At 37.1% G+C, this 13,466-nt stretch overlaps 1 protein-coding gene across 1 annotated transcript in view; it reads right to left on the reverse strand.

Moving 5' to 3' along the window:
* Nucleotides 1-3,412: 3,412 nt before the first annotated feature.
* Nucleotides 3,413-13,466, reverse strand: part of ANKEF1 (ankyrin repeat and EF-hand domain containing 1) — a 39,072-nt gene continuing 29,018 nt past the window's right edge. The window contains 4 exon segments of the mRNA XM_075203982.1: nt 3,413-4,171; nt 4,921-5,028; nt 11,575-11,786; nt 12,586-12,812. Coding sequence (XP_075060083.1) covers nt 4,001-4,171; nt 4,921-5,028; nt 11,575-11,786; nt 12,586-12,812 — 718 coding nt within the window. The 3' untranslated portion in view covers nt 3,413-4,000.

The raw sequence follows: 13,466 nt of genomic DNA on the forward strand, positions 1-13,466 counted from the left end.
ACTGCACCAAATTACATCACCTGTGTCCCAACATCTACACAGACTCTACAAAAATAACCTGCATGTACGGGGACCCCCTGGTCATCTACAAGGGCTACGAAGAAGGTGCACTGCCTAAACTGTGCACCTCAACACTATACACAGTGACGGAGTTACATATTTAATTTATTATTGCAACAGTTTAAGAATGTGCTGGAGTGAAGAAGGCGTGAAGAAGATGTTGCATTTTGCCATATAGAGATGATCTGGTGCCCAAATAATTGAACCATCTGATAATAACCTGCCTGTGCAGAACACTAGATTCCACATAATCAGTGTTTTTTTTGTCATAGAACTCACTGGAACTGAGTTCCGGCACCTTTTTTCGATGGATTTTCCAAGTTTTAAAAGTAACTTTTGAACATTTGATGTTTGGTCCAAGTGGGCTTGAGTCGCCCTGTCGAGCGTAGCAGTTTGGCGGCAAAATCATTAAAACGTTGCATGCGGGCTACTTGTGTGTCAAGTCCGATGCATGCGTGCTTCGTCCGCGCTGGTTGTGATGGCGCTGCTTGGCTTGTGGCACTGTTCAGCTTGTGATTGGTCGTGCGCTGAGTACTTACTGCGGGCGGCGAACGTTATGTTTCGTTACACAACTGACGTGTGTGGGTGTGTGTGTGTAGTGATTGACTACGTGATGTGAGTTCCGGCAGCTTTTTTCTTGCAAAAAATGCACTGCACATAACTAATATTCAGTTGTATTATTTTACTTAATTAACTCAACTGTAAACTGGATTATCCTTTAAGAATAAGTTTACTGGTATTAGAACCTAATTTCAGCTTCAGCAACCAACTGCACCACAGTTGTCTCTATGACTTCCAAACATCAGAGAACATCAACTTTAGCCTCAAGTCCACTTCTTACAACAGAAAGGGCCAAGCCAGTGGTGCTATGATTTGCTGCTCAATTCACCTGTATAATATGTCATTCTGGGCTATAATTTGGTGGATTCTTGTGTAATAGTGGAAATGTTCCGTTCTTACTTTATTATTTATGTTAAACATTAGACACACCTCTAGATTTACACAAAGTTTTAATTATTGGAGAGGAGGAACTTAATTATCAAGATTTGGATCTGGGTTCCTTTCTCCACAACTAACTGACTTGAAAATATAGAGAAGAAATGATTATTTGCAGACCTGATTAAAATGATAGAAGATGTATATTAAAGGAACACAATGAACATAAAAGATGAGGACAATTAAAACTTTATTGATGCCTGATGATTTACACATATGAATCTTGCTATACATAGTACATAAAAATGAATCATACAATTTCATATTTAATAAAACTATTCAGTACAAGCAACATGTCACAAGTCATCTTGCAGTCAAGGTGTAAACTAAATGCATTATTATTTTCAAATAACTTGTGGCATAGGATGGGTACATGTATGTAAACATAGCTATATCATTCTATATATCATACAGATTCTTCATTTATATTTGAATTTATGATATTCCTTAGTAGAACATTACTAATAAGAATTACTGTAACAATAGTGAATGAGATGAAACTACTGACCTATCATAACTACCAATACCAAGTATAAGAACCTACTACTGAGGTCTGTATTCCTCATTTCAAATAAATAATAAGTTGATAGCTCTTTCATTGATCAGCGACATTAGTATTGAACAAATCATCAGTCACAGCAAGCAATCAAATGTTTATAATAATACATTTATTACATCTCTTTCACTCAGTAAACTTCTATAAGGAATTTGTTTTCTTACCTATAAAGTGTTTTTGTTTAGACCAATTACTATCAGATTTGATTTGCTGATGATTAACGATGTTAATAATTTTTCTCAGATATAATACTATTAAGCTATTTGTGTCACTTCGTCTGGTATATTCTAATAGTATTCTATAATAACTAATGAATTGAATAAAACAAGTCTCACATGAAAGAAAGTACAGTGGTTAGTTGTAAAAATTGGGCTGTCCAATAGCATGAATAAATGTTTCCATTGAGAAGGCACGCTGTCATCAACATATTCCTTTGCTTACAACACCCCTCAGCTGGATCACTGGTGGCTGCTACATGAAATCATTTTTACCAGAGCATTGACCACTCTGTGTTACAGAATTGGCAAATTTATTTTATTAATTACTTTTGAATTGTGGTGGAGGGGTGTGTGTGAGCGAGATGACCTATCACAAGCCATGAACTCTTAACAGCAGCTCGTGATTGGTCTTACTATTTACACACAACCCCACATTTTTTTCAGCCGGTTTGAAAAAGTACAGAGGAGCCCTGGGAAACTGGCTGCACAGAACAGTGCACATTTTACTGGATGGTAGTGCAGCTGTGTCGGGTTAGGAAACCACTGGCCACACCACAATACAGCCATAAACAGTGGATGAAGTGGAAATTTAGAAGTGGCGGTATGAAAAATGTAATGGGAATGTAAGTAAATAGAATTGCATAGTTTTACAATGAAGGCAATAGAAGAAGTGGCGATATGGCATAACACTGTATACACCCCCACTTCCACCACTGGGTATAAATATAAATAACTGCAACAGGATGTAATTGAAAGAAGAGGCCATCCCAGGAGGGATGTGAACGTCATTTGATCACATTCTACCATGGGAAGACCTCTTCCGGCATGTACAAATCACCACTGTCCCCTCCCCTGGCCATATTGTGATAAATGTTCCAACCCCTTTAATTGTGCATTACTCAGGGGGAATCATATGCCAGACATAGAGGGGGTTTAAATACCTAACTCAGTTTTCACTGTCAGTGATGACAGCTCTTTTCTCTTGTGTTCTGGTGCTTCACCACCACAATTCAGTAACAGTGGAGGCCCCAGGGGGATGGGTGCGGTCTATACCAAAATAGCAGGGTTTGCCTAAAGGTGCAGTGTAACCACACTCAAATATATAGGTGCATCTGAACCAGACCTTCTCTCCACTCAAGACAATGTCCAACAAGCACTACAACTGTTTGTGTATAGATCCTTCCAAATATAATCCTTTATTGTAGTACAATGAAACTTGGTGAAGAATTAAACATTGTAAGAGGAACACTTTCTTTGTCAAGTATTTTTCACCGTGTTTAATTTCAGCTAAATAAATAATTGTATTTCGAAGAATGTGTCCAAAATGTATTGGCTAAAGGTGGACAATCCCTTAAAAATAACCTGAAATAAACAAAAACAGCTAACAAAGAAATTGTGTATTGACGCCTATCACTAACATCACAGATGAATTATTCATATATTCCATTTGTCAAGATTTAAAAGGAATTTTCATGGAATTACAACCCTCAAACATGTTTTTATACAGTACAAGATATGAACAGACCATGTATTATTTTAAAATAAGGTTGTTTTTCAGTATATTTTTGAAAATTCTGGAAAGTTGTCAACTTTGATTTATTGTATGACTATCATTATGGAAAACGTATTATTTTACACATACAATTAATACTGAGATTTAAAAAGTGTGCATTCCCTGTCAATGATTCATATAATTAACAGTACTCTTTCTGGCAACAGAAGAAAGTTCAGTAAGGTCTATTTACAAATTACAGTGAAAACACATATCAAACGCAAACAATTTGATAACAGCAGCTTTACTCATGTTCAGAAGGATTGGAGGTCACGTAGTCTTTCCCAATGAGTGCACTTGTGGTAAACGCAACTGGATGGAACAAGCAGTATTTGGAAAGCCACGTTGCTGCAGTAGTTCAAACGTGAGTATTAATGCTAGTGGGTATGGTTTCCATGTTAAGACCAGGTTTCATTTGTCGTTCTTAATAAACATTCAAATCATTTTACATTGTCAATCAAAAAGTCTTGAAGAAATGTATTTCGTAAAACATTGCACTTTGAATATTGGCATCGTAAATATTGTACTACTGCAGAGTTGATTGATTGATTGATCAGTATTAACATTGCATCATTTATTTCATGTAAATGTATCATTTCTTCTTGCCCACAATGCTCACTATTTAATAAACATAGAAGGGTCACTATGCATAAGTGCTGTGGTTTTCTGCGTTAAAGTTTTATTGAATGGCATTTGGAAGTTTTCAAAATCCACTTCATATGTAAATCGTTCCCGTTGTTGATCTCTCTTTCTTATTAGATCAACTGTTGTGGGCTCCGAGACCCAAGCCTTGGAAGATATATAATACAGTCAAAGATTAGGAGATGATAGAGATCATTGCCAGGTCTTGCCAAAATACTGACATACATGACTGAGGCATGAGTGTCATAACACAATAATGTCACTAGTAGCTAGTGGTTTGATACCCTCTAATTCATATCATTATTTTTAACATTATGGGCTTGATGTGGCTGCAAATGGATGTAACGTACACTAAAAAAGTTACATGCAAAAATAGTGTATCTACTCCTATATGCTGGATTGCATGGGTCTTAAGATCTGTATGAATCTGTATATAAGCATAAATTTGTGTGTATGTGTGAAACATAATGGTGCACTATTAAGCGCATCATTATGCTGTTCATATGCCAGTCATCATCCTCATTACTATCTTGATGATATAGACTGATTTTAAATGTAATTTTTTGAAGTAAAAAAATAAATATATTCTTTATAAACAATGCCCCCCCCCCCCACTCGGTCTGTATTGATTAGTGTCTAACATATATTTTTTCCAAATGGATTGCCCAGCTTGAAAAACGAAGACCACCCCACCCTCATACGGATTTAGGTGAAAAATAAATTGGTGAACGAGGGTGTGTGTGAGGAGTTTTCATTTTGAATAAAGGACTTTTGGCATGGGTATAATGGCACTGTGAGTTTCCATGTTATACAGCCACTAGCCCAGCCTGTCATAGCCTAGTGCTGGTAGCAGATTTTTTTGGGGGGACATGCTGTTAGTTCGCCAATTTTCTTACCGTCTTAGGGATAAATGTTATGTCAACTTTCTTTGCTTCTCTCATTTGTATTAGCTTCTTTAGGTGAATAAGAGTACTTGTCTTCTTGTTTATAGAAGGTATTGATACCTGCTAAGTGGAAATATAGACAAATGTTATAAATACATACAGATATTTTAACAGTATGTCATTATTGCAGAGCTAAACTTTTTTTATAAAGAGAGAAAATACATTGACAAAGGGTTGTGTAACCGTCACTAAATAAGAAATGTAGCTAAATTTGAAAGATGTTTCTAAAGTAGTTACATGTCATAATAGCCCAAGTCCTCAAATAGTGTTAAAAATATCTACCTTTTTTTTTTTTTTTTTATTTGAGCACAAGTCCATAGCACAAGACTATGCTTCTGTTTCATAATAAGCTGATTGCCGCTGGTAGCCATTTCCAACATAAAGCATACTAGAGACAAACATGACACCGGTGCGACAATTGTGTTCCTACTAATATAAGGAATATTCACAATTCATTGATTGAGTCTCTGAGCGCAGCACCAGTCTTCTAAAGATGGTTACTCCCTGGCATTAAGAAAACAACTGTGGGCAGCATGGTGGCTTAGTGGTTAGCACTTCTGCCTCACACCTTATCTGTGTGGAGTTTGTATGTTCTCCCTGTGTTTGCATGGGTTTCCTCCAGGTGCTCCAGTTTCCTCCCACACGCCAAAAACATACTGGTAGGTTAATTGGCTGCTATTAGATTGACCCTAGTCTGTGTATGCATATGTTAGGGAATGTAGACTGTAAGCTCCAATGGGGCAGGGACTGATGTGAGTGGCTTCTCTGTACAGCGCTGCGGAATTGGTGATGCTATATAAATAGCTGCTGATGATGATAACCAATATGTTATAGGACCCTCTATTTTATTACTCATTATTAAAGTAAAACTCAAAATCTGCCTTGCATATTAAATATATATACATATATATATATATATATATATATATTATATATTTATATATATTTATATATTTTATTAGTTATTGGGTTACAGGGCGAAGCCAGATACTGCCCACAAGCAATCTTGCATAGTGTTTTTACCCCTGATTCGAGTACCCAAGATACCATTTCTGGTGAGTCTAGTTTATATATATGTGTGTATATATATATATATATATATATATATATATATATAACACAAGTTAACCCGTGCATGATACTCATGCATTCTAGTCAAATCAAGCTACTTAAGGTGTTAAAAAGGTTCTTGTCATGCATTTGGGCCATAGCCCAGGCCTCAACCACCAACCACTCCCCACTGTCACCCCCGGCAACCACCAACCACTCCCCACTGTCACCCCCGGCAACCACCAACCACTCCCAACTGTCACTTCTCCTTCAAGAAATATATATATTTTTTTTTTAAAATCTTTATAAACATTTTTAACAATTAACAAATTAAATTAACAAGTTAAAAACATCTTAGTATACCAAATTTCAGCCCTTTCTGAATTTTTTTTTACACACACACACACTAAGAATTTAGAAGGTCAGTGTATAACTCCGCCCAGCAGGTGGCGCTGCAGAATTGGTTTTATTTTTTACACACACACACAGACAGACTAACACAGGCCACTAGACATTTATATTATAGATATATATATATATATATATATATATATATATATGCTAATTAAAGCTTATAGGCAGGCTCCAGTGATTACTTTAGTGAGGATTAATAAGTTAGAGGATCTTATAATACCCTATTTATATATATCACACAACTCTGCACATCAACCCTGCAAGACTTACCAGAAATGGAGTCTTGGGTCTATTAATCAAGGGTAAAAAATATGCATACTGAAAACATTTTAGTGATCTCTATACAATACAAAGAGCATTCTAGTGACCTTTATACAATGCAAAGAGCATTCTCATGGCCATCAGTTAAAACACAATGCATTTTAGTGACTACTATTCAATGTCAGCTCAGTTCTGAAGGCCACTTTAAAATACAAACCCTCAAATCTCTGGTGGCTTTACAATGCAGGCCCCCAACATCTCTGGGTATGTTATAGTGCAGTCCTCTAAAATGTCTGTTAGCTTTATAATGCAGACCACTTTAAATCTCTGCCAGATTTACTATACAGACCCCAGATCTGTGGTGGCTTTAAAATGCAGACCCCCTCCCCTAATCTCAGGTAGCTTTATGACTTTACTATACAGATCAAAGATCTATGGTGGTTTTACTAACTAGACCCCATATCTGAGATGGCTTTAAAATGTAGAAATTCCCTCTCATCCTCAACCTTTGTTGGTGAGAAAATAAGATCTCAGATCTTTGGTGGCAATCCAAATGAATAACTTACCCTTACAAAGTTCCCAAGCTGTCGCCAGGTCCACTTTAAAACATTTTTGACTGTGCCCAGATGTCATCTTACCTTTAGACAGCTTCCTGCACTCTAATTGATGGATAGTTCAGTGTGTGGGGACCCTCCAGACAATATGGTTACAGGCCAGTGCCATCCACCAATCATCTTGCTAACAGCTTTCAGTTCCCTGGCCATTCCAGTTATGATTTATACACAATCAGAACAGTCAGGGAGTGTCCTTTGCCTGCGTCATGGCCATCAGCTGTGGTCATGAACTGCACAGCTGCAGGCAGACTGGTTCTGCTCCTGGAAAACCAGGACACCCAACTGACATTAAGTTTAATATATTATAAATATTTTTACAAATAAGGTAAAATAGTTATAGGAATGTACAGTATTCTAGGGGGCATATTCAATTATTGGCGTTACAGCCAAAAGTAACGCGCCCGTCATTACGGTAATAGTGCGCGTAAATACCGTCATTACGATAATAGTGCGCATAAATACCGTTATTATGGTACTTTTCACGCTGGATTTTAGCTCGCGGCTCAGGGAACTGCGAGCTGAAATCCGGCTAGTATTACCGTAATAACGGTAATAATTTTTCCGCTGCGGAAACCGCCAACAATTGAATATGCCCCTAGGAGTCTAAATAATGGGAAAATTATCACTGTGAGTTAGAGATTCTGGGGAGGAAAGAGGGGGGAAACTAAGAGAAATTGGAGCCTTACCTCTCCATACTTCAGGGGTACTTCCATTGTATGCTTTTAACTTTGGAAAGAGAGGCCATTGATTGTTTTAAAAAAATAGTCTTAAATAACCACTCCCACCCCCCATCCATTTATGTGCTTGTTCCACCATATAGTAATTGGGGTAGGACCACTTTATCGCTGGCAGCCAAACTGCGGTTCATGTGTGGGATGACACTGTAGATCAAAGTGCAGGAGGACGCAATTCATCCAGTTATATTTTATAAGACATATTAGAAGTTCTCTGTTCTGATCTATTGAATCATACTAAAGTTATAGTGTTCTACCGCCCAAAACAGAGTTACCTTCTGGCACTTAATAGGCTGTGGTTCAAAAGCACTAATTACAAGGGGTCTGCAATTCCCAGAAAACAAGAAAATCCAAATGAAAAAAGTTTGCAAAGTGCATTTAGAACCACAAAAAACAGATGTGTGAAGTGTGGTGACCACCACAAACTGCTTGAAGTGTTGGGCAGTGAAATTGCTTCTCCCACCCCCTGTGTTGGGGAGTTTCCGATGGTTCCCTTTAGTCTATCTCCATCTAGGTAAAGCTGACAAAGTTTAATAGCAACAGCAACGGTGGGAAGACTTAAAATGGTACACAAGGCAGACTCAATTAAAGCAGGTGCTCCCAGAATTATCTGTAGAATTATAGCTAACTAGCCTGACACGTTTCATCGCCTTGGGGTGATTTCAGAGGCCTAACCAAAACACTCACTTTGTCTCTCTATATAACCAGCAGAGTACTAATTCACATCATGCTTGCCATACATAGAGTCCAGAAATAATACATAGAGATCATTTAAAAATTAAATTATTAATCAATAATCAAACAAAATAAAAATAAGTTAATTAATAATCAAATATTAAAAAAATAATTTATATCATTATAAATATCTAACATCTAAAAATTACACAATAAAATAAACTAAAATATAATCCAATATAACATATATAATGAAAAATGATATACTAAATGATTCTGAAATATTAAAATAAAATAAAATAGAATACAAATAGTGTCAGATTCAGTATACTATGGAAAAAGGACAAGCAGCAGCAAGTAGGCCAGGAGTAGGACCTCATTCCACCTCAGTGTTTGGTAATAATATTTTTGGGTAATAATATTTTTATCTTCTATCCAATTCTATTTTTTTTTTTTTAAAGATGCTATATATAGAGCCATTTATATATAAATATTAGGTAGGAGACCATATAGAAAGATCATAAATTACCAGAATTCTACCACAATAACTGAATCACAAAGGCATCTAACAATATATAACTAATACCGCCCTACAGGAAGCAGGGAAAAAAATATATATTCCCATCCCATATTTGGAGACTGTAAGATCTAAATCCTAAGTATCAAACAAGAAGTTTTTTTATATATAATTTCATTAAGTTCAAGGGATTCATTGGCGAGAATGTATTTCATTGTATTCTGTTGATAGATCCAGAAGGCCTCTTGTTTACATAGTCTCTTATACCTGTCCCCACCTCTTGGGGTGGCTTCAATCAGTTCCAACCCATTGATGGTGAGGCAGTTCGGATTACAATTATGGTTATTGGCATAGTGTCTAGAGACACTGAATTCTCAGTCCATTCAGTATATTACATCTATGTTCACTGAATCTCATATTCAATGCCCTCGTAGTTCTTCCAATGTAGTATAGGTTACAACTACACTTTAATAAATAGATTACAAACAGGTATTACAATAATGAATCCTCTGATGATATATTTGTTATCACCAGCCATATTTCTAAGTATACTCTATAACTAATTTGTTTACACATAATACATTATTGCCTGCCACATCTCAAACAACCATCAGGAGTGGAAAGAAGCCACCCAGATACGATCGTATCACTATCGTCTCCTTTCTGGGCACCTTCATTTAAAGATGTGGTTTTAGAGTTCAAAAAACTTGGGCCAATATATTTTTTCCTAACCCGAAATAACAGGTCGCCTTGGGGGTGTGTGCATGTGCTTGTGAATCTTAGGCAAATGATAAAATATCAGTGTTACAGGGTAAGATACATACAAAAAACTCATTTCTTTCCTGGATATTACCCCATCGGTCACAGTCAATTCTAGAATATTTCTCAATTTCAACTTATAACATTCTCCCAGATTACTCTCTAGTTTATTATAGAATGTTCTACTATCTAATTGCCTATAGGCTTCTCTTTTATAATCCGACACATCCTGGACCACAACACCCCCACCTTTATTGGCATTTTTGATAATATTAGCACGTGCCATTGTGTTTCAAACTCCCTTTGTCCCATAGATTGTAAGCTTGTGAGCAGGGCCCTCTTATCTCTCTGTCTGTATGTATTACCCAGTATTGGTTTATTATTGCTTGTTCCCAATTATAAAGCGCTACGGAATTTGTTGGCGCTATATAAATAAATGTTGATCATGATGATGATAATGGAAAAATCAATTTGTAGCTCTTTAAGAGAAATTTGTTCTCTATAGGGGAGGTTGGAATTTTTCCTCCTATTTGACGAGGAACTAATGAGGAACTTGACGACATAACTCTCTAAATTGTTTCAATGTAATTCTAGAAAAACAATCCATCTGTGTACTCTTCATCCTCACTATCTAGGGTGATCAACTGTATATCTTACTCCATTTTTTTCTTTTTCAACATTTTTATTGCAAAATATTTCTTTCTGCAGAGCAGTCTCACATATCTGTTAAATTCTGTAAATAATTCAAAAAGGTTTGGCTCTGAATAGGGGGCAATGTTCAATTCTCTGTTTAGTAACTCTATTTTTGGCTCAGATAGTTTTTTTCTTGGGTAGATTGAATACACCTTTGCTTCAACATCCATCTGAATTAGCAATTATTTCCAAATTTCCACTGTCATTTGTATTTTTAGTTGTATTATGTTTCTATTTATTCTTACTTTCCCCTTTGTTTTAAATTTTATTTTATATTTTAGATCTTCTTATCTCCATCTTCTTGAGTTGAGGTTTTCCTCCTCCTATCTTCCCTTTGATACATTTTGTGACCTTTTTGCAGGGCCTACTGATAACAGTTGATAATGATTTTTGTGTGTCCAGTCTTTCTCTCTTTGTGACTAATGTGTCTCTAAAAGAGCCTGTAAGGAATTACTCTGATATTTGCACGTCCAACCACTAGAGGTCTTTGTATTCGTAAACTTGCCCTTAGATTTGCTATCTTCCAAGATGGCCAGAATGGCATCAAGGAGAAACCATCTTGGATCCTGTTTCCTGTTTGGGCTTATAATAGGCACTTTCTGGATTAGACATGTGCTTGAGTATACTGCCTGCTCAGCTCCTGCTACTTGCTACACTTCCTTGCATCTGTGATTACCTGCTTGTGTACCAATCCGGCAAACGTGTGTCTACCCGCCTGTGTACCGACTTGGCAAACATCTGACTACTCGCTGGATATCTACTCGGCTATTGGGCTGCAGATAATACCACCAGTATTGTTACAAAGACACTGAAAATACCGCACCCGGCTGCAGCAAGAACAAGAAGAGAAGGGGTTGCACAAAAGCGGACAAACTCTTTTAATTAAAACCAATAATTAATCTACCTCTTGCTTTACAGGTTTGGGTTCTGGGCTTGCAGAAGTCCGAGGCTTAGATAATGCTTGTGATTTTCCTTCCATTTTGCCTTTCCCTTTGCTCCCCTTTTTCCCTTTTGGTTTTGGCAAGCTGTCCATTTTTTCTTGGATCATGTCAATCAGTCTACAGTCAGCATATGCTTTTGCAACATCCAGAACATTTTCTCCTAAGAAAACAATAGGAAACCAAAGAGTAGGAATTATAATTTCTTAATATATACAGTAATAACAGCTTTAATTTACTCAAAGCACAGACAACAACGATTGATAGGTTCATATATGAAGAGCATAATGTGCATGGTGCAGTACACACACATACATTATATTGTGGTTACCTATAAAGGTGTGTGCATATATATTTGCATGCTCGCCATGACCCATCTGTACTTCCAATGTACGCAATAATTGGTGTTTGAGGTGGGAGTCAACAGCACGTCTTGCACGAGTGTAAACCCCACCACTAAGCTCTCTGTATTATCACAACTGATCCATTGCTATCATTAATTTTTTTAAAAATCCCTATTTCTCCCAATATACTGCTCATTCGTGCTTTATACACTTCTTGATAGTAGGGGTCACCGTGCTTTCCTTTATTTGAAGGGGTAATTGCTTTATGTTTACACTTATTTGTTCAATGTGTCTTTCTGTTTGCTACATGCTCCTACATAGATCAAGGGACTTTTCAAAATGTCATAAAAACAAGTGGCAAAAAGCAATATGTCTCAGTGACAAGTTCTTCTTTCCATCAACTCTAAGGTAGAGTCATTCTGCATGACTTAATAGCCCTGCAGTGCTCCATCAAATCCAGAACACCTTCATCTATGTGCAATCCCCACCACTGCCACTTAATGAAGTATCTCCCCTTGAAGAGCAAAATCTCATTTTTATCAATGTAGCATTTTTGTGCATCATTGCTCCTACCCCGCACCGGTTTTACCACTACACAAGCTTTGTGCTACTATTTACCTTTCTTGTTCGCAATTTCCACTTTTGCTCCTGATTTTATTAAAAAGTGAGCACAATCCAAGCTTCCACTCTCTACTGCTCTCATCAGTGGCGTGGACCCGCTGAGAGCAACTGCATCTATTTTGGCTCCATGATTTAGCAGCAGTTCTGCAATGTCTTTCTGGCCCGCGTGACAGGCGTGGTGCAGAGGAGTCCACATGAAATTATCACTTACATTGACGTCAGCACTGGAAACAAAAACACATGAGTATCTCAGTATGTGCAACAAGCCTGGGAGGTACTGCACAAGTAGAAAATCTGAAAGGATCATAGCAGCACAAGCTTTCTACTTCTCCATTTTCACTTTTACGTTTGCTAAAGAGAAGCACACACACACACACACACACACACACACATATGTACTACTCCTTTCAGCCTGTTCAACTTCTGCTCCTCCAGAAGATCTGCCATGCATTGTCTCAGAAACCTAGTTGCACTTGCGCGAATCGAGGCGCGGTCGGCTGTTTTATACTTCGTACACTACCTCTCGTAATATTAGTGATATAAGAAAAGTGAAATATTGCTGCTTTTAGGCGATGGGAGGATAGATACATTACCAGTCACTTCCCAGTGATCCAGCAGTCACTGTGAAGAGCAGGGCTACACAATTTAATGAGAAGGGCAATGCCAGGGGCAGTGCCGTGATGGATAGGGGTAATTTATTTTAACATAATTGTGAATATTTTAGATATGGAGCTTCAAATCATGAAAAACCTTAAATCCCAAGCATTCTTGATGTTAGATCTCATATTGGAAAATAGGATTAATAATATACCCTTGCATAATATTACTTCTACTCACATCCTGCAAAGTGTCAACCTACTGGCAATTTCATTAATGAA

The sequence above is a fragment of the Mixophyes fleayi genome, chromosome 3, assembly GCF_038048845.1.
Source record: "Mixophyes fleayi isolate aMixFle1 chromosome 3, aMixFle1.hap1, whole genome shotgun sequence".
NCBI lineage: Eukaryota > Metazoa > Chordata > Amphibia > Anura > Limnodynastidae > Mixophyes > Mixophyes fleayi.